Here is a 21,494-nt window from a genome sequence, read left to right as displayed (position 1 = left end):
TCCTTGTTCCCTGGAGCCCACCCTGCTCTGGAGGGGACAGAGCAACCCCTCAGCACTGCCAGCATCAGGGCTGTCACCAGCTCAGCTGCTTGGCACAGTCACTGGTTGCGGGTTGTCCCAGCCCTCTGCCTCGGTTCTTATCGCAACCCCATCAGTGAGGAAGAGGAGGGCGTTAAGCCTTTGCGCCAGCTGCCTGTGCCCCCTGAAGCTCAACAGCTGGATGCTACAGTGCTGGAAATCATCCCACTAGCACTGCCATTTGCCCTGGGAGTTGTCTTTTGCCTCCTTTTGGTGCCTGTGGGATCTCAGAGATGCTGGAGATGGTGGATCTGGATTGGACGCCCACCCACATCATTCCTGGTTTGCTTCCTGGGACAGATTGCCCACCCTGTTACAAGCCCGCTATTTGGCTTCCTATTAAACCAGATCCAGCTTCTGCATCCACCTCCGTGACAGCGGCAGCTGCTCTTTGTCACCACCCTCTCCTTTATATTGCTCACACCTGGATGTCACCTGAAGGCTTCACCCCCAAGGATTTCACCAGTCATTGGTGGAAAGCGTGGAGTCCCGTGCGGCTCTGACAGCCCCGTGCAGGCTGGGTCAGGGCACCGCTCATGGTCATGGCAAAATGCGCCATCGGAGGGGTGCTGAGATCGTTTCCAATGAAGCCGCGTTGTCCAGCAGTGTTTTTATTTTCCTGCAGTATTAGTGACATAGTTTATGGTTTTGCTGCGGAACAAGCACCGACCTAACCCTGATTTGTTCTGCATTCCCAGCAGAAGCTGGTTTTCCGACCCTCGGACCCTCTGGTCCGGGATGTGCTCAAAATCAACACTCAGATTACCTTTTACCCAATCCTTTAATATTTTTTGTTAAAACCAACCTGAATTTGTTAATACAGGTTGTCTCGGTGCGCACCAGCATTGGGTTTGTGCTGTGCGAGGATGGTTTCTCCTCTTCATTGTGATGAGGAAGAGTTTCTGCTCTTCATCCCTTTCCAGTTTAATGAACACTCTTCTCATCCCCTTTTCTTTCTGGCTCCTCTCCTACCTGTGCCAGCCTCAAAAGCCAGAGAAACAGGGTGATGGCACCAAAAACCCAACCCTTCACGGCATCCCACCTCCTTCGCGGGGTCTGGGTCTCACATTGTCTTCGTTTGAGGACAAAAAACATCGGAAGAAATCGATGTCTCCTTTGGTGCCCTCCTGAAACCGTGCTGGAGGAGGACACCCGCCAGCCCCAGGAATGGTGGCACCTCTCTGGGCTGGGATGCCCCACGCCGGAGCCTGGGTGGGTGATGGAGGTGGTCGAGAGCAGAGGGTTTGCGGGACAATCCACCTCTTGGGGATGAGAGCTGGGGATCCGGGTGCTTTTGGGAAGGAGGATGCTCTGTCTGTCCAGTGCCAGAAACCTGTTTGGGGAGGAAAAATGTCTGCGTGGGGAGTGAGTTCATGAGTTTTTAGGGTGGATGCGGGTACCCCAGGGCGCATCCTGGGTGGTGACCCCCTCCTGCCCGCTCCCCGCAGGTCTTCCTGAGCGGTACCTTGCCCAAAAACCAGCCTGATGGTTTCGTGCTGGCCCAGTGAGCCGAACCGGCGGCCGGTGCTGCTGCCGGTGCAGCCGTGGGAGGATCTTCCGGGGCGGGGGGAATCTCACACGATACCCCACAGCGTGTAAACCCCCCCAAAAGGTCTCCTGCCCCTTTCCGAGCTGATACCGCGGCGGCTCCGGCTCCGCAGGGGAAGAAATACTCCGCTCCGGGCTTTCCCCGCCGCTCCTGCGCCCCGGCTCCTGATCCGGTTTCCGCGTTTTCCGGCAGCGGCTGCCGGGCCCCGGCGCTCCCGTTTGTGCGGGCGGCGCCGCGCCGGGTTTTCCTCCCCGCCGGGGGGCGGTGCTCTCCGCCCTCCCGCTCCGCGTTCCATCTTCCGGGTTTTGCGTCGCGCCCCGCACCAGCCCGCTCCGGTTTGCCGGTCGGGTCCCGGCTCCGGGCAGCCGCGTCCCCGCCGAGCGGAGCCGAGCGCAGCCGAGCGGAGCCGAGCGCTCTCCCGGCCCGGCCCGGCCCGGCCCCGCCCCGCCCCGCCCCGCCCCGCCAGGCGGACACCGGCGCGGCCTGCGCGGCGCGGCGCGGCCCACAGGCGCGGGCGGCATGGCGGCCCCCGCGGGCGGCCCTTGAGCTACCGGCGGAGCGGAGGGAGCGGCCAGGCGGCCCTCATGGAGGAGACTTAGGGCCGCCCGGGACGGGAGCGCAGCCGGGTGAGTGCGGGCCCGGCCCGGCCCCGCGGCGCGGGTGAGGGGGGGCGGCGTCGGTGAGGGATCTCCTGCGGGCGTTGGGCCTGGCCCCCGGCCCCCCTCCCGCTCCGGTGGCCGTTGGGCCCGGGCCATTCGTCCGCTCCGCGACCGTTGTGGCCTGAGTTCGCCCCCCCTCGGTGACCGTTGGGGTCGCCCCCCGCGGCTGTTGGGGCTGGGACCCTCCCCGCCTCCTCGTTGCGGCCCTTACCCCCCCACCCCGCCCCGTGGTTTAAGCCCCCTCCCGTGACCCGGGGGCGGCCCCTCCGTGACCGTTGGGACGGGGTTATGTGACACCCCCCCCCCCCCCCCGATCTTTGGGATCGCCCCCTCCCCTCCGCGTGTGGGGACCTGTGGGGACGGGTGCCCCCCCAGGGGTGCAGGGTCACCCCCCTGCCACCGCGGGGGTCACCCTCTTCGCGGGGAGGGGCCCGGGGGCACCCGCTGGGCAGTTGGGCCTGGGGCGCCGTCGTCCGTCCCCCCCCCCACCGGTCTCTGTGATGGGGGCTCACCGTGTGTGGGGTGGGGTGGGGGGCGATTAGGGACCGGTCCGCCGCGTGTCTCACCGCCACGGTGCGTGGGGGGGCGTCACGGAGCCCTCGCGGGGCGGGAGGAGGGGGAATCCCCCGTGTGTGGGGTCAGCGCCGGGGCAGGTTTGGGGGTAAGGGCTGCAGGGGGGGCGATGTGTCCGGGCCCTGGTGGCAGGAAGCGGGGATGGGATTTCCGAGTGGGCAGCTGTGACACGAGGAGGGGGCGTGGGGGCTGGAGGGGCTGGTTCCCCCCTGGGGGGGGGCGTGGGGGTCGGATGACTGGTTCCCCCTGGGATGGTGCACCCCAGCCCTTTTGGGGTGCTCGGAGCGCGGGGTACGGCCCCTCGTGGGGTGTTCTCGGCCCAAATCACACAGAATTAAATTTTTCCGACGGCGTTTTAGCAAGCAGGGGTTGTCTGTGTGTGTTTGGAGGGGGGGCAAACACGGACGGCACAGCTCCTCCAGCCCCTCTCCACTCCCCTTTGCTGAGAGCCCGTGGGCCCCTGCGTGATGGGGACCCATCCTTCGGGAACCCCGCTGGTGGGGGTGACACCACGGGTGACAACGTGGCTGTGGCGAGGCGTCCCGTGAAGGCTGTGGGTTTTTGTAGGTGAGGGCGGCGCGGGGAAGGTCACAGGTTCAGGTCTGCTTTGCCAGACTTGGCTCCCTTCCATCTCCCAGCAGCCCTTTTTTTTTTTTTTTTTTTTTTTTTTTTTCCTTTCTTTCTTTCTTTCTTTTCTTTTCTTTTTCCCCCCCTTCTGGGAAGGCCCTTTCCCTTGGAGGAGGTGTTCAACACGCACATTTTCCGTGGCACGCACTGAAGAGCTCACAGCCTTTTTTTCCCCCTGCTCCAGAAGAATGAAGGATGCCGGTGTTGGGGCTGGCTTTCGGGCTCCAGCGTGCACAGGAGCAGCACGGCTGCTCGCAGCCTTCCTTGCCTGGACATCCTCAGGAAAACCTATTTCCACGCTTTGTGTGATGACTCCGGCATTGGATTATGCTGCACATTTCTAGCTCTTTGTTGGCAGTACACGACCACGCACGCACGGCACTTGAAAAATCCAGTCAGCTTATTTTATTGATTAGCTCTTGACCAGAAATAATTTATAATTTATTATTTTGAAACCGTTTTGGTCTGGAAACAAAAATCCCTGGCCTTTTATGCCCTCATTCATCCTGCAAGGTTTTCTCCTCTCCCTGCGGGATACAGCTCGCTGGAGAAGGGAGATGTGCTCAGCACCGGGAGCGCGGCTGTCTCGGAGGTGCGAAAGGACAAGGATTTAATGTTTCACCTAAACTGGCCTCGCGTTGAGGACAAGGGCTCCGAGCCAGTTACAGCCACCGGAGGAAATTAATTATCAAGCAAGTTGTAATGATCTGTAATTGAGTATGGCCAGGACATGGGGATTTTTTTTTTAATTTTTTTTTTTTCCCCTTTTTTCAAGCTGGGCACTTGGACTTGGTTTCCAGTGGAGGGTCTGTGTGTTTTGTGAGTCGCCATTAAGCTGCTGGGTAGCCGGAGGGGCTGGTGCGTGCGCGTATTTGCACGCAAGTGTCTCTTAATACACGTGTTATCCTATTGCGGCGTCCTCTGCGCATGCTGAACATGGTGTTATTTTGTTGGGGGGAGAAGCTGCTGCGAATAAGGGTAGTTCATCCTGTAGCCCTGTGCTGCGGGCTGGGTGGCAACCGCAAATAACCTCTCCCTCTCTGCAGTTGCAGGGTTGCAAAGTCCCGTCGCGTTCGCTGCACCCTACTTGTCGGACATCAAGGGGCACGGCATCTGCTTCTGCTGCCTCTACAGCTTTTCCCTTTAAATCGTTAGGCTAGCTGAAAATGTGACTTTTTCGGGAAGAAAGAGCCCGCAAAGTCTAAAGGCAGTTGAGGGGTTCTTACACTGTGTTGGAGCTACCTAGCAGCTTGTGTGTCTTTATTATGTATGAACAAGAAGGAAGGGCCAGAGTTCGCCCTGTCTGGTTTATTCTCTTTGAGAACCAGGCTGCGCTGAATTGAAATTTGCCTCCAGACTATATTTACAGTATCTTTTAAATTTTAATTACCTAAATTAAAGAAAACTGGAAGCTGCCTCATGTTTCTAGCACTTACACGTGGGCATCCCTACGGAAACAAAGTCAACGTCCATGAGTTGTGTCCATGCCATGGCAGAGGTTGAAGATCCATGCTGGGATCACGCTCCCGGGGCTCAGCCATGAAAGAAAGGCCGTTGGGGACCAGCGTCGCGTGTCATGCCCCGTGCCATGATTTACTCGGTATTTTCCGTGTGTATGCTGCCTAAAAAGAGATCTTTGTCTGCTTACTCCTGGAGGGAAGAGGAAGAGCTGGGCTGTGTCATGTTGCTCTCAACCTTGGATGGGCTGGGAGCGGGGATGCACCTCGCCATGACCCTGCTGCCCTGCACGGCAGGGCTCCGATTTGGATTAGGGCCTCTGGGCGCTGATGCAATACTCTTCCCAGATGTAATGCAGTAAGCCTCTTTGTCCCCTTTATCCGGAGTATTATGTAAATAAGATGGTATTTATGGTCCCAGGTATGTTTTTTCAGGGATGTGTGATGTCATGCGTGTGCAGTTATGCCCTTTGAGTGTTGACACTGCTGCTTCTGGCCTGCTTCTCCGGCTGGAGGCAAGGACCTTCGGGGACAGGCAGTGAGCAGGCAGATGCTCGCGGGGAGCATGTCACATGCCGGCTCCCTACCGAAAGGAGGTGAGGCTGCTGGTGACCTTGCCAGGAGCTGGTGACAGTTTAACTGTGCTCGGTTGCTTGTACGCAGTGAACGGATTGGCTTTGGATAGTCCGCAGGAGATGGGGTGGTTTCCCACTGAGTTCAAGGTGAAGTTCAAGGTGAAGTCTGTGTTTATGTTTGTGGGCTTGCTGCAGAATATGGACTGATGCTCCCCCAGCCTTTCGGTCATGAGTTGCAGTTGCGTTCCCAAACCTGCCTCCTGTTTCTTCACAGCTGATGGTGGTCTGTGGAGAGATTTTTTTTTTTTTTTTTTTTTTTTTTTGAGAAGCACCTGAAGCACCTGGAGATGGCCTGGGTTGTCTGCAGTTCTCCTGTGATGCCTCTTCTGCTGCTTCATGGGCATGGGTCAAGTGCATGTGGGGTCTCTGGGTATGGGGAGAGCCAGTCCCTTCCCCACACAGCTTGCCCACTAATTTGGGAAAGTCATAACTTGGATGCTTGTGCTGCAGTGGTAGTGGCTGGAGAGAGGATGATACCATTGTGTGGGGGTGCCTGACTCCAGCAGGGTTTTGGGGATGTAGGGGTATGTCGAGGAGCTCATCTGGTTGCGAAGTGTCTTTTGTAAGAGCGAGGGTAGGTAGATGAGCCACCTCAGAGCCTGCGGCTGCCCTGGGAGCTCGTTGGTGGCCACGTGTAGCTACTGAACTAGAGCTTTGGCCACCTCAGCAGCAGCCCGTCTGCTCCACGTCCCCGTGCCAGGTTGGCTCAGATGAGGAAGGGGTGCTGCTTGGTTTTGGATAAGGGAGGAAAAAGATATCCCAGCAGGAAGTGGCTTTTTTGCCATGAAATTTCATTGAAAATGCGCTTTCCTGCTGATGAGGTTCAGTGCCTTGTGGAGTGATGTGGTTTCAGAGGACGGCGTAAGATTTTGTTCCGATTGTCCTTTGGTAAAGAAAACGGGAGGGCTGCCTGTCTGGGAAACTTACAAGCAACTGGTGCCACAGGGTGTGTTTTGGTTTTGTTGTTGTTTTTGTTTTGTTTTAAATATAATTTCTTTAAAGGAAAGATCTATTTAACTTCTGAGTTTTGCTGAAAAACTGTTTTTGAGATGAAACCTAAGAAGCTGTTTTGCTTTTGCTGCAGCTGAGTGTCCTTCACGTGCACAAAAATTACCGGCTTAGCTGGTTAAGCGTCAGCCCAGATGTTGTGTGAGGGGAGTGTGTGTGTGTGTGTGTGTAGAGAGAGGGTATAAAGGATGCAAGGGCATTTTTGTGGATGAATGAGGATATTTTCAGGAGAATCTTGATATTTTGTATTTAAATGTTCAACTTCTACAATTCATTTCCTTGGTTATGGAGTAAGAAAAGAAACAAAAAGAAAAGATAGCGTCGTCCCTTTATGCTGCTCCTTCCCCAAGCAGATTGTGGGCATGGAATGGTTTTGTGGCATCAAATTTTCCCTCCGAGCTGTTCCTGGGCCCACTCGACTGCTCTTCTGAGGGCTGGAAGGATCACAACTTTGTACAGTGCTACAGCATGTGTGATGTCTCAGCTTTTTGTGTAGTTACGCCAATTTATTGGTAACAAAACAAGACAGTTTGAGAAAGATTTTGATAAATTTTCAGAGCCCGCCTGTGGTTTTGATTAAATGAAGCGTTCCTGGCTCAAGCAAGTCCAAAGATTTGGCTCCAGTGGGAGAAAGGGTGGCCCGGGAGAGGATTCTGCTTTGCAGCTTTTAAAGGAGTGAAAATGAGGTGTGTAATGAATTCAGTTGAAGAGGTAGGGACTTGCTAATCTCCAGGAGAGTTACCGCTCCTTCCCCAAAGATTTAGGAGCTGATACCATGGTTTCTTGTCCTGAAGATCTCATGTTTGTTTATTTTTTTAATTTCACATCTAATCTGTCCCTTCTGTCTGTACCTATTGCCACAAGTAATTAAAAGTGAACTACAACTACCAAAATAAGCCAAGTACGCTTTGATCCATGGCTCTTGCTCTTTTTCATTGTATTCCTTTACATGCTGGCTAATTCACAAAATTCGGCAATTTGCAATGGGTCATTAGCGTGAATTAGCAACTTTCTGATGTATATCATAGCTTTGCAAATGTGCTTTATTAATCTGTGAAATACACCTATTTATTATCCCTCCCAGGGAAGGGAAAAAAAAGGTATTTATTGGCATGGTACTCGCTGTGCTTGAATTTGTTCCTGTCTGCAGACACCTTCCTCCTTCAGTTTGCAGCCTGGTTGATTTTCCCGAAGTGTTCCCAGGCTGATGGCCTGACAGCAAGAGAGATTACAGCCGCATGTATGGTCCTCTGCTGCAAATGAAGCCTTAGCTTCTGTAGCCAAGGTGCCCTAATTGGTTATTGAATGAAGGGAATTAAAGGCATTAATAGGTGAAGTGGCGGCTCCTTCATTTTTGGAGCAGCGAAGAGATGTTTGTCCTCTTCTGAAGCTTGGGAAACAGCCAAGGCTGCCTGTGTGCTCTTCTCCGGAAAGGAAAAATAAAGCCCAGAAGCTCCCCCTTATCTTGGAGTAGCCTGTGAGTGAGCAAGTGAGCGTCTGTCCTCTCCAAATTGCGCTGCTACATACCCCTCTCCTGTCAAGGTAGAGCTGTGGCTGGGAGCTGCGGCTCAGCTGAGCACCACTCAGTTGGGATCACTCCAGCGCTCTTCCTTTGGATGGAGAAGCCAGAAATGAGACGTTGACTTCGGCGTGGAGCCCTGCCTGCGTCTGCCAATGCAACCGGTGGTTTCCCTTTCCTGCTGTACCTCTGTGGAGGGTGATCCTTATTGGAAACCTGGGTGGCTGCAGCTGTGGGAGCCCCAGCTTGGGACTGGGACCACCATGGGGTTGGGGGCAGCAGGGATACTAGGGTGGCTGGGAGTGAACCAAGAAGCCTTGCCACCTCCAAAGCCCGTAAGCGAACGGTACAAATGGCCGGTTCAGAGGCGCCCACTCTACTCCCACCAATGCCCAGGAGCTTGGGCCACTGTCGAAACTGTGAGTGCCTTCCTGCAACCCTGCTGATGGCATTGGGCGAGCAAGGGGAAAAGGGCGAGCTCCTTTTTTCTGGCGCTCACTCCAGCAGTTATTTATGCCTGTTGATTGTCTTTGGTCTTTGCCAGCTCTTCTTTATTCCCATCTCCGTGACTGATACTTTGGGGATCTTTCCTGGTCACATCCATCTTGCTACTTCCTCTCTCTGTTGATTTTCTCAGGCTGCTGGCAGTCTTCCAGCCTGTGCAGAGCTTTATCTGAAATTTGTAAGCCTTTTTGGTTATTTTTATGTGCTCTCTATCCCCTTCTAGGTTGCGCGTGAGGACAGGCCACTGATTCACATCTCTTTAAGCCTCTCATAAATCAGTTCACGTCTGCGTTGGGGTGAGCAAGGGTTTAGCCAGGCTGGTTTTAAATCCGCATGGCTGCTCCACTTTCCCAGTGGAGACCAGCTCTCTGCTCAAAGGAGACTCAAACCCCGCGTTCATCCCGTGTGTCCCTGTGGGACGCATCGCAATGCAGACCTCAGTGCCAAACAGATTTGCTCAGATGTCCTGTTTTGAGTGTTTAATGTTGTTTTTGGCGGCAGCCAGCAGTGGCATTGGCTGGCTGGGTTCGACAAGGACAGGCTTTGCGGCGTTAGGAGAGCACCTAAGCCGTGGCTGGTGCTGCCGGCAGCACTTCCGATGAGCCGTAGCACGCCGGCTTGTCTAGCTCAGACTCATCTGAAGTGCTTCCGAGGTAATCCTGGCTGGGTGCTGCTCACAGGGTTGCTTTTTGCTTTGCCACAGTGTAGCTGCCAACGATCCATGTGTCAGCCTTTGACAGCCAGACCCTGCGGTGAGGTCTCTGCTCCGCCATCGCTGCCCGTGCCTGCCAGGCACCCACTGGGTGTCGGTGACGCTGTAACACCTGCAGTCACGCAGGGTGGCACGTAGGGATCACGTGGGGGGAGGCTGGCTTTGGGTGAAGATGGGGCTGTAATTTTAGTGATTGTTAAACCATCACATGCAGATCTAGGCACGGCAATTACACAGTGCTGTTTTCCAGTGTGCAGACGCAACGGTGAGGGGTGAATCCCTGTTCGGCGTCCCCAATTCAGGAGAGGTCAGAGGGCTGAGCTTGCAGGAAGGAAGCTGACTGTTGTTTTACCCACTGAATGCTTTTTCTCCCATGCATGTAGGTTTTTCAATTCCTCTTTCCCAGCCAAATGTTGAGAGCGTGTATTGGGTCTGCGTGGCAAGGTTTCGGTAGCGGGCTGAGCCCATCAGTGACGGTGGTAGCACCTCTGTGATAACATAGTTAAGAAGGGGGAAGAACTGCTGCACAGCAGCAATTGCAGCTGGAGAGAGGAGTGAGGATATAGTGAGAGGAACAGCCCTGAGACACTGAGGTCGGTGCAGAAGGAGGAGGAGGTGCTCCAGGCGCCGGAGCAGAGGTTCCCGTGCAGCCCGTGGTGAGGCAGGCTGTCCCCCTGCAGCCCATGGAGGCCCACAGAGGAGCAGAGATCCACCAGCAACCTGTGGAGGACACCACGGTGGGGCAGGCGGATGCCTGAAGGAGGCTGTGACCCTGTGGGAAGCCTGTGCTTGGAAGAGGCTCCTGGCAGGAGCTGTGACCCCGTGATTAGGAGCCCATGCTGGAGCAGGTTTGCTGGCAGGACTTGTGACCCTGTGGGAGACCGATGCTGGAGCAGTTTGTGAAGAACTGCAGCCCATGGGAAGGATGCACGTTAGATAAGTTCATGGAAGACTGTCTCCCATGGGAGGGACCCCACACTGGAGCAGGGGAAGAGTATGAGGAGTCCCCTCCCCTAGGAGGAAGGAGCGACAAAGACAACGTGTGATGGACTGACCACAACCCCCGTGCCTGCGCACCACTGGAGAGGAGGAGGTGGAGAATTCAGGAGTGAAGTTGAGCCTGGGAAGAAGGGAGGAGTGGAGGGAAGGTGTTCTTAAGATTTGGTTTACATTTCTTGTTATCCTACTCTGATTTGATTGGTAATAAATTAAACTAAGTTTCCCAAGGCGAGTCTGTTTTGCCTGTGATAGTAGTTGGTGCGTCCTTATCTCAACCAGTGAGCCTTTCGTTATGTTTTCTCTTCCCTGTCCAGCTAAGGAGGAGGAGTGATAGAGCAGCTTTGTTGGGCACCTGGCGCCCGGCCAAGGTCAACCCAGCACTGGGCACCAGTTTATGTTTATGGATGTGGATCTGAGCGCTGGGGTTGCTGAGAAAGCTCTTGGCCATTTTCAGCTGTCAGAGATTTTGAAGTCTGCAAGGTCATGCTTGCTGAAGAGATCTAGGCTGGTGGTTTTTCAGATGAGCAGGCTACAGCCAGCCAGTGTCCAGAGGAACAGCCAAGCCTGAAGCTTACTCTTACCTGCTTATCTCCATGGCAGAGACTTGGGAAGGGGATGTGACTTGCACAGGATGGTGCCATGAAAGTCATAATGAAGCGCTGGCACGGCTCACATTTGCCCTAGCTGTGCTTGATGCTCCTCTACTCCATACTGCTGCTTTATCTCACCGCTGTGACCCTTCCTGCAAACCTGGCTCCTGCCTGGCAGGCGGTCCGTCAGCTCTCCGTGGGAGGGCTGTGCACGCAGGCAAGTTGCTGGGCTTAGAGGGCAGCTACTAAGAGGATGAAGACTCTCTCTTCACAAGGAGCCACAAGGAGAAGTCGAGGGGCAATGGATACAAGTTGCACCGGGAGAGGTTTCATCTCAAAATAAGAGAAATTTTTTTACAGGGAGAGCAATCATTTACTGAGAAAATATCCTCAGGGATATGGTAGAGTCCACATCACTGGAGGTTTTCAAGATGTGACTGGACAGGGTAGTAGATAATCTTGTCTGTGCTCCCTTTGCCATGAAAGGTTGGACCAGGTGGCCTTTTGAGGTCCCTTCCAACCTGGTCTGCTCCACAGTTCTGCGACTTGAGTCATGTTGACACATGTATTCCTGCTTGTGTGTAACGATGGTGCTTGCTCAGCTTCCCACCGGAGAAGTGACTCCAGCAGTGTGGTTCAGCGGAGAGCAAGTGAGAACAAAATGAAGTGACGTTTGGTGCCTTTGTGCAGGTCTGTAGGTATTGATGTGCCTCCTGCTTGAACTGAGGACGTGCACGTGAGTGATGTTTCTCATGCCGTTCATTTTCTTGAAGTATGAAGCTCTGGACTTCCCTGTGTGTTGGCGGAGGAAATCTGAGTCATGTTTTATTCAGTACAGAGGTAGGTAGCTTGAAAAAAAATGCAAGGGTTGAGAGACATCGAAATCAAATAATTGTAAATCTGGAGAACTGCAGGCTCTCAAGGCAAGAACAAACAAAAATTTGAGACTTTGGTGATGACGCTTCCAGGAGTGATGGGAGGATTAAAGAGGAGCTTGTTGCAGTTCTCCCTGTTTCGTGATATGATGGAAGGCCTGAAACGTTTCCTCCTTTTTGTTTTCCCCCTCTTTGTGTACGTCACGTATTGGTGATATTGCTGCTGGTTCTGTTTGGCTTGTTGGGAGCTGAGGGAGGTGAGGGGCTCTGCCAAGGGCAGCTTTGCTATTGAGCTGTGTTCAAGAACGTTGGGTTTTTCAGCCTTAGATTGAGTGTTTCCTCAATGCCTGTCTGGAACCGGGGCTGAAGAAGTGTCAATAGGAAGCAAATGCTGAGTTTTAGCTAATCTGGTAAAGCGTTTTCTTCAAACACAGTCAGGCTGAGATTTGGCACCACATGCCCTTATCTTGTATCTACGCCTTTGCTGGATTTCTTTGTGTGCTGCAGTCTTGTCGAATATTGCCTTAAAGGTCGTGTTTTAAGGTCATGAGCAGATGGGGGTGGACGTGAGGTTGCGTTTCGATCTGAGCTGCATCTTTTGACCGATCATGACTGTGGAGTTGACACTTGAGTGTATTTGGTAGTGGCTGGTTGTTGTGGCTGATAAATCTCCTGAGTTTTGCTGCAGATAGGGTGATTGCCTGGCCACCCCTATGCCAAAGAGGTCTTTCCTCTCTTCTCCCATCTTCCTCCGTCTCCAGCCTCTTCCCGTGACCTCGTCTGTCCTGCTTTTGTAATGCTTGCACTCGAATATTTCAGGCTTTTCTCAAGAATGCCAACAAATGACTCATGACTCAAGCGCTGGCCTGTGTCAGGTTCATCTCCAGTGTCAAGGCTCAGCCTACGGAAACTTGGAGTCCGGGCATAAGTTTCTCAGCATCTGACTGGGCGCTCTGGCTGCAGTGCATGCTGGAAGATGTAGTCTTGGTGGGGTGCACCTCCATATTAAAAAAAGAAGGGTGTCTCCATTTTATTCAAATTGGGTTCAGCCTTCTCCCTCCTGGCAGCTTGCTGGCGCTGTCCTGCTTGGTCCCGAGAGCCACCGAAGTTCTCCCGGCTCCTTGTGTGAGCGAGGAGATGGGAGTGCAGCTCCTCCATTCAAAATCTTGCTTAATTCCACATTGAACAGCTTGTTTTGAAGCCCTGCGCTTCGACGTGTTTTGCAACAGCTCGGACTCCTGCCGGGCGCAGGCGATTGAGGGATCCTGCCCCCGTTGGGTGGCAGTTCTGGAGGGTGTCATGGTAAATCTCCTTTGTCTGCTACGGCTTGATTGATGTATGGGGAGAGCAAACCCTCCTCCCCTGCGTGATTTCTTGAGCTGAAAGCAGCAAGTGAGTGAGGAAGCTCCTTTGTGCAGATTTCTCCGTCTCCTCTTGTGTGTGCCAGCTGGCTCGCGTTCAACATTTCTCTTTTTTTCTCTCTTCTTTTTTTTTTTTTTTTCCCTCCCCCATCTCTAGAGAGAGGGGGCGGGGGAGAGGGGAACATCTTAAAAAGAAGCCTGCAGAAAAGACATGAGAGTTACTTAACAAAAATCTAACCCAAACAAGCCCAGCTGGGGGATTACAAATGCGGTGGCAGGAGCCGAGCGGGGAGCGAGCGCGGCGGCTCGGGAAAGGCAGGCGTGTTTCCCCCCGCTCTGCCCCAACTTTCTTTAGTCATAAAAGAAACAAAAAGGGATCTTGTGTGGAGGCAGCGTATGGGGAGAGCTGCCGGCTGGCTGCCAGCGGCAGGAGGAAGGGCCTCGGCACTGCGGCCCTTCGTGCCGCTGCCTTGGCGGACCGGGGCTGGGGGCTTGCGGGGAGCCCTTCTGGGTCTTGGCAAGCAGGGACGGCCAGCATCTCTTCCATGGTTGTTCGCTACCGGCATTGCCTTCGCCTCTCTCTGGGAAGGAGCGGAGGGGTCTCTTTGCTCTCCGGGGTCACTCCCGGCCAGGGCAGTCATCTCGTTGTGACCTGCTGCTCCCTGCCTTGTGCCCTGGTGGAGGAAACGCCGCGTCCTGGAGATTTCCCCCCCTCCGCCCCGTCGTCCTTGCTGTTCCTTCTTGCGGGCATTCCTGAAGGTTAATCAGGGTGAAAATTGCAGTCGGTCATGTCTGGAAGCCACCAGAGGCTGATCCTGGAGCGCTGCAGGCTGGAGCACATGAGTATGAGACAGTCTCCCTACGTGTGGGCTGGTTGTTGCCAGGAGAAGAGCTTTCTCCTGCATCTCGCCGCCCTTGGGCGTTCAATCCTTCCCCACTTTGGTTTCTTGGCCTCCGGTAACCGGTAGAAAAAGCCAGAGCGGCGCAGGCTCGGTGGGTTTGCTGCCGAGCATCCTGCGCATGTTTTAGCACAAAGACCTGAGGGCTCGTGTGGTTTCCTCGCTTGCTTTTTGAAGGCGAGCTATTCTGTTTGAACAGCTTTCTCTAGGTGTGTTTGCAGCTCTGAAAGTGAACTTTCAGGTTTGTCTCTTAATACGGTTGGCTCTGTCCCAGCCTGTAGATGTGAATTGTAGAGGTCTCGGCACCTAATGGAGCTGAATTATTCATGTCTGGTGCTGTGTGTGTGCAGCATTCCCAAGCAGAAAGCTGTCTTCTTGTAGGATCTGCGCTCCAGGACTGCTCTTAAAACGCTTTGTTGGCAGGTCTCCAGGCCAACAAGTGAGCACATGCTTTTCATGTTGCACGGGGATCAATCCCGCGATGGCAGGAGGTAAGGGGAAGGACACGTTTATAGCTGAATCAATCTCCTCTGTCTGTTTTCTGAGATGCTGTGATTTGTGGCAGCGTTACTCCCCACCCGGCAGGAAAGCGGGGAGGATCTGGATAGCACCCGATGCTTCTCCAGCTTGGGTAAACCAGGCGGTGGGAAAGGGACCTCCTTCTCTGGACTGTGGGCTGTGGTAGCCAGGGGTTCCCATCTGCCCGAAGTAGCGATGCCGTGGCAGGCTGGGGGTCCCTGGGGGTCTTGCGTGGGAGGGGGACCCAGAACGCTCCTCTGGCTGCAGAGGTTGAGCCTGCGAGAGTGGCTCTTTGGAGAAGATAAGTGGGTGATCAGGATGGGAGTTCCAGGGAGCTGTGAGAAATGCTGTAGAGCCACGTGCAATGGCTGAATTGCAGGGGATCCCCCCTGGATTGTGTACCGGGGTCCCAGCCTGCAGCTCCATGCTGGAAAGGACTGAACCCTGTCCCAGTCCCTCTCCCGTGGTGGCACATCTTGAGCTCCCAGTCCCGCTCTCGGCATGACATGCCTTTCCTCCGCTCCTGCAAATGCAGCATGTTCTCGTCTGTCCTGTTTGCGGTTCCCTTCCCTCTGCATTAGCAGAGCTCAGGCTCCCTTGATGCCTTCTCCATAGGGTAAATGTTTTCTCTCCTCTTGTTTTCTAACCCTTTGATTGTTCCTGGCTCTCGAATCTCCAGCGAACTTCTGGGCTCCGTCTTCCTTTTGTTGTGGTAGGAATTGGCAAACGCTGCTGCTGTTTGCATGGTTTCAGACCAAAGTCCTGCTCATCTGCTCTCCTTATTTTGTGTATATAAATACTGGTGATGTCTACGTGTGTGCAGATGTATGTATGCACACTTAAAACAGCAAGGCGAGTTCCCCGGTGTGAGCTGAGTGCTGGCCGAGCCAGTGTCATGGAGGCGTTGCGTGAGCGGGAGATGCTGTGCCTGTCACAACCCTGCGGATTGTCCATTGCCTTCCTGCAACTGCGAGGCCAGATCCTGGTCCCTCTGTCTGTCTGACCCCAGCTGGCCGTGCGGCCCTTTGTATGCTCCAGCCTTGGGTAGGCAGCTTTGAATTTGAAGGCTGAGCCCGGTCCTTTCCTGGTAGCTCGCGTGTGCTGGTTCTGTGCGGTAGCACCGTGTCACTGAGCCCTGTCTGGCACGGTTGTGGCTGGACGCTGTGCCTCAGCTTTGGACCTGGAAGGGGTCACTACCAGCTAAAAATCGGGTTCATCCACCATGTAACCAACTTTCCCCATCTGGACAAAGGAATCGCTGTGGATCCATGGCACAAAGGGAGTTGGCTGCAGCAACACGCACCAGCCGGGGAGGTCTGCGCTGTGCGGAGATGAGATGGTTGCTGCCGATCGCTGGCCCCGTTGGTGGTTTGGAGAGGGGCTCTGGAGAGGGAGGTCCATGGAGCCGGGCTGGATGCCCTGGCTCGGGGCTGGGGAGTGGGTGCTGGGGCAGGAGGAAGAGGAACAGGAGGACGCAAGAGAAACGTGGTGCAGCTTTGGGAAGCCGTTAGTGATTCTGGTGCACAAAGTGATCTCCTGATTCGGCACTTTCTCTGCTGCTGAAATGAGAGGTCAGTGCTTTTCATTTCCAGCTTGCGTGCTAGCCCCCCGGCTCCTGGGGTTAAAAATCTCCGTAATGACCTGTCAGAGAGCGGATTATTAGCTGTACAGAGCCGAGGATGTTGTGGGGAGCAGATGGAAAATGGTCTGGCTGCAGCAGCCTGTCTGATGAAAGAATCCCTGGCATTTTTACAGTGTTTGCATCTCTGGAAACGCACCATGAAGCTGATTTCCAGACTCCTGCCTGCTGGGGTTTGAAGAAATTTGTGCGTGTGTGAGGTTTTTTTAGTGCTGTGGGTTTTGGTTTTGTTCCCCCCCCCCCCCCCTCCCCCCATTTCTCTTTAGGTCACCTGTTTTTGAAGTGTTGCTTGTAAATAGTACCAGGAACCGGCAGACCTGGAGCTCGGCAGGGAAGGGGAAGATAGTGCTGCTGGAGAGGAGCTTTGTCCAGATGGGTGGTCAAGGATTTCTTAAGAGATCTGGAGAGCGGGCAGCTGGGGCTGAGTAGCTGGCTGGGTGGCTGCTGGGAAGAAGCAGTTTCATGTGTTAATTATGTCTCGTCAGTGTAATTGCCACGAGCTAATCTCAGCGAGCAACTCGGCGCTTGTTCAGGTTGCGCGTGGGTGTCTTTTTTTTGTTTTCCTCCCCTCGTCGCTGCCTCCGAGGATGGGGCAGCAGACAGTGCATCTGGGAGCAGGGAGCATGAGGGGCTGGGAAGCTGGGGGGTGAAATTTTGGGCTAGCTGGGGTTGGCCACAGCGCAGGCAGGTACGACTGGTCTCTCTCTTCCCAGGTAAGATCAGGTACTTGTGCAACTGTGCCTTGGTTTCCCATCCGTCAGTGTGCTACACGGCTCATCGTACCGGAGGTGATGGCAGTTTAAGATCCTAAAGCTGGGTGCCGTGTTGTGCTGCTTGGAGATGTGGGATGGCAATCCTGTGCTTCCCACTGCCATTTGGCCTTCAGCGGCCGCTCGGACGCGTCCCAAGTTGTCACAGGCGCTCTGAAGCTTGGGATTTATTTCCCACCAAGGCACTTGACTTCCCTGGTGAGCGGCTCTTGTCCCTCACAGCGAGTCTGGCGCGGAGAGGAGCCCTCCCCCCCGGGTGGCATCGGCAGGAGAGGAATCAATCCTCCCTCCCAGGGGCAGCGCTCGATAATTCAGAGGGAAATGGTGAGCGGGGAAACGTGTGAGTAATGTCTTGTTGGAGCCGAGAGCTGTGACCTGGCAGGGCTGGTATTGATCGGGGGACGGGTGCCAGATGGCTGCTGCTGCGGGGACGGCTGAGGAGCAGTCCCCAGCCTGGGGGGGTGGCAGGAGGATGCTGCTGCATGCCGTGCAATGGGGGATTTGGGAGGCTGGGGGCTTTTGCCCTGCCCAGAACGTCTCCTGCCTGCATGTGTGGCTGCTGCTGAAGGCAGATCTGCCTGCCTGGCGCTCTGTGTGTGTAACCTTGTTCTCTTTTGCTCTCCCTTCCAGCAGCGATGCCGTCACCTGGGCAGACCCCGACCGCTGGAAGCCACCTGAGGACATAGGTGACCCCCAGGGAGTGGAGGCAGGGAAGAGCCTTGAACCGTGAGGGGCTGTTAACTCTAAGATGTCCTTGAGCAGCGGAGCTTCCGGAGGGAAAGGAATCGATGCGAACCCGGTTGAGACGTATGACAGCGGGGATGAATGGGACATTGGCGTAGGGAATCTCATCATTGACCTGGACGCTGATTTGGAGAAGGATCAGCAGAAATTGGAAATGTCGGGCTCCAAAGAGGTGGGGCTCCCGGCACCCAACGCGGTGGCAACCCTACCGGATAACATCAAGTTTGTGAGCCCGGTGCCGGGCCCGCAGGGCAAGGAGGGCAAATCCAAGTCGAAAAGGAGCAAGAGTGGAAAGGACAGTGGCAAGCCAACCCCAGGGACCTCCTTGTTCACTCCCAGCGAGGGAGCTGGTGGCAAGAAGGAGGCACAAGGACGCTCTGGGGACGGCACAAACTCGGGTGGCTTGGTGCCTGCCGTCACCCCAAAGGGCTCGGAGAAATCGGCCAAGGCATCTCGCAGCGTGGCCGGCTCCAAGAAGGAGAAGGACGGTGGCTCATCCAAAAGCAAAAAGGAAAGGAGTGAGGGTGCAGGGGCTGCTGCGGAGAAGGAGCCCAGCGTGCTGCAACCCCTGGCCCTGGCTGTGAGGGTGGGACAGTATGATGGGGGCCAAGGGACAGAGCCTGCTGCTGCCGAGCAGCTTGGGAGTATAGCTATTGACACGGGAGCTGCGCTCAATCCCTTGGGAGTTAAGTCAGAACTGGAGGATGGGGAAAGTGAGTGCCGACAGTTGAAGAAGGTGAAGTCGGAGAAGGTAAGAAAGGTGGTGGGGTATGGGTGGAGGTGGCATTGCTGCTCGGCCCCGGCGGTTGCTCCTGCACAGAGATGTGCTGCTGTGGGTGATGGAGGAGTGGGAGCTTTCAGCAGAACCGTGTATCTTGTACCGTTGCAGGCGACGCTGGTGTATGGCTGGTGCCTCCTGGTTCTGACCTGAAGGTGGTTTGGCTGTGTGATGTGCTGGGGTCTGAACGCGATGGTGGGAGGGCACCGGTCAAGTCGGGCCTGGCTTCTGGGACCTGTGGACCAGCAAATCGCCTGCAGTCACTGTGCATCAGAGTACCATCCTGCCATACCCTTGAGATTTTTTGTGTTCGGTGCTGTGCCTCTCTGACTCCTGTTGCTCTGTGGGAGGAGCCAGGGCCCGGGGTGAAGGTGATGTCCCAGTCCTGTGCCTGCTTTAGCTCCCAACAGGACAGGGCAGTATCTGTTGGCTGCCGTGCTCTGCTTCCCAGTGGCTTCACCATGCGTGTCAAAGCTCCTTGCAGCTCCCTGAGGGATTTATTTCTCTGCGGTTGCATCATTTGCAGAAGAGGAGACCTAACACGTTAGTAAATGTGGGATCTGCGTGGGTGCACAGGCAAGCACAAGGTGCAGGGTTGGCAGGACTTACTGCCTCGTTTCTTGGTCTGCCATTGGTACGTGGGCTCTGTCCCACTTGTGGTGACAATCAGCCTCAGGCCGATGTGTTGCTGTGGGTGATTTTTTTAATGTCACTCTTCCACTAACATGCAGCAGCTATGCTGAGCTGGTGAAGCTGCTCTTCCAGGTCATGGGGGGGCACAAAAAGCCCTGCCAGTGGCACACAGCTGATGGGCTGAACAGCTCTCTGTCCACCCCAGCAGCGTTTGGCTTGCAGCCATTTCTGGATAGGGCTGCTGGAGCAGCAGCTCGATTAGCTTGTTTCTTAGTAATTGCGGTGTCTGATGTGATTTCTGTGGGCGGATGGGGGAAGACTTCAAGTGTGTGGAGTTCTTTGTGCTTGGAGCAGAAGCTTCTCTGCGCTCGCTGCATGTGTCGTGCCACCAATCTGTGCCTATGAAGCCACATGTTTGCCGTGTGCAGGGTGAGCGTCACGCGTGTGTGAGTTTGGGGCGGCTCAGCCCTAGTGCCATCAAGACATGCTGGGGTGTCGGGAGAGAAGCTATGGAGTATCGGGTGCATGTAGCCGTGTTTGCAGCCGGCAGCTCCTCAGGAGAAATTCTGCTTTGGTTTGGGGGTCACAGTGCTGGGTGCCAGGAAAGGATCGATGGGGAGTGCTCAGTGGGTTTGGGATAGTTGCTGAGACCAGTGAGGTGCTGGGGAGATAGTGTTTTGTTTTGTCTTTTTTTTTCCGATAGTGCATATATGGAGAGAAGACTGGTGGGGATGGTTGGTCATGGGGTGGCACCAGGAGAGGAGCTGTTAAGTAGGTCGATGCTTCCTCTGCTCAAGAGGAAGACTCCTGGGGCAGGCAACTGAAGCCTGTAAAATTAAGGAGTGGTGTGGAGACAATGTGTTGTTTTCTCATCCTTGCCAGTAGCAAAACCAGAGTGAATGGAACCAGGAAGAGGAGCAGACCCTTTTGCATGATGGACTTGAATGCTGCTTCAAAAAATTATGGATGGTGAAAGTTCACTGATGTTCTGGGGCACCTGGGTGGGTTTGTGGAGGAGGAACTAATCAGGGTGTACAGGGCAATGTCATTTGGCTTGGGAAAATATGAGGAGGGCTGGAGGTTGTGAAGCAGTTTGGGAAGTATCCCGACACACTTGGCTGTTCTGTTCCTTCGTAGCCATCTGCTGCTGTCAAAGCCAGGAGCCAGCACAGGAACTGACTGGACCTTTGGTTGTCCCTCACATGGCTTTTCCTGTATTTTCACTATGAAGACTTATTTCTTTCACTGATGCAATTGCAGAAACCCTCTGCAGGAAGAAATGCCAAAGCGAGGTAGCGATTATAAGGACACATCATGGACCTTGACAGACCTGAGGCATGGGCCCTTTTGAACATTACAAAGTTCAACCAGGCCAAGTGTAGGGTCCTGCAGCTGGCTTGAGGCAATCCCCAGTATCAGTACAGACTGGGAGGTGAATGGATTGAGAGCAGCCCTGTGGAGGACGACTTGGAGATACTGATGGGTGACAAGTTGGACATGAGCTGGCAATGTACCCTTGTATCCCAGAAAGCTAACCGCATGCTGGGCTGCATCACCAGCAGTCTGGCCAGCAGGTCGAGGGAGGTGATTCTCCCCCTCTACTCTGCTCTCGTGAGACCCCACCTGCAGTACTGCATCCAGCTCTGAGGTCCCCAGCGCAAGAAAGACCTGGACCTGTTGGAGTGGGTTCAAAGGAGGCCACGGAAATGGTCAGAGAGCTGGAGCACTTCTGCTGTGGAGAGAGGCTGAGAGAGGTGGGGTTGTTCAGTTGGAGAGGCGAGGAGAGGGTCTCTGGGGAGACCTTACTTTGGCTTTTCAATATATTAAGGGGGCTTGTAAGAAAGATGGAGAGAGACTTTTTTAACCACGGAGGTAAAGAGGGTAGGTTTAGATTGGACATAAGGAAGAAAAGTTTTAGATGGTGGTGAGAGGTTGTTCAGAGAACTTTTGGATGCCCCATCATTGGAAGTGTTCAACGTCAGGTTGGATGGGGCTTTGAGTTCTAGTGAAAGATGTCCCTGCCCTTGGCAGGGGGGGTGAACTAGATGATCTTTGAAGATCAAACCATTCTGTGAGTCTATGTTCTCCATACAGATGCCCTGTGAGGACAGTTCTGGCATTTTACTTGTCCCAGTTCTGTTACAACCATGTCGATGAAAGCTCATCCTCTGGGGTTGAGCCCTATTTTGAGAAGTGATTTAAGGTCTGGGTCTGCAGGAAAATGTGTCATGTTTGGGCTCAGGAGGAAGTGCTGACTGTGTCTCGTCAGCCTCCTAAGCACAGCTAGATGATATCCTTTGGGTCGAGAAAGTCATGGGTGAGAAGAAGAAAGGTGTCTGAATGGTGAGGGGTGGGAAAGCAGTTTT

General features: G+C 54.5%; 1 protein-coding gene across 4 annotated transcripts in view; it reads left to right on the top strand.

Annotated features, from left to right (window-relative positions):
* Positions 1 to 2,025: 2,025 nt before the first annotated feature.
* The window catches only part of ZNF609 (zinc finger protein 609), a 68,325-nt gene continuing 48,856 nt past the window's right edge, over positions 2,026 to 21,494 (top strand). For 2 of the 4 annotated variants that reach the window (XM_086757298.1, XM_086757301.1), the window contains exons 1-2: positions 2,026 to 2,253; positions 17,604 to 18,468. In XM_086757298.1, coding sequence (XP_086613424.1) covers positions 17,722 to 18,468 — 747 coding nt within the window. In that variant the 5' untranslated portion in view covers positions 2,026 to 2,253; positions 17,604 to 17,721. Of the gene's footprint in view, positions 2,254 to 17,086; positions 17,298 to 17,603; positions 18,469 to 21,494 lie in introns of those variants that run through there. The other 2 variants (XM_086757300.1, XM_086757299.1) reach the window with 2 other exon arrangements.

The sequence above is a fragment of the Chlamydotis macqueenii genome, chromosome 12 (genome assembly GCF_036417535.1).
Source record: "Chlamydotis macqueenii isolate bChlMac1 chromosome 12, bChlMac1.mat, whole genome shotgun sequence".
NCBI classification, from domain to species: domain Eukaryota; kingdom Metazoa; phylum Chordata; class Aves; order Otidiformes; family Otididae; genus Chlamydotis; species Chlamydotis macqueenii.
Note: the sequence above shows the minus strand (reverse complement) of the source record. Positions and strands in the feature narration are given on the sequence as shown.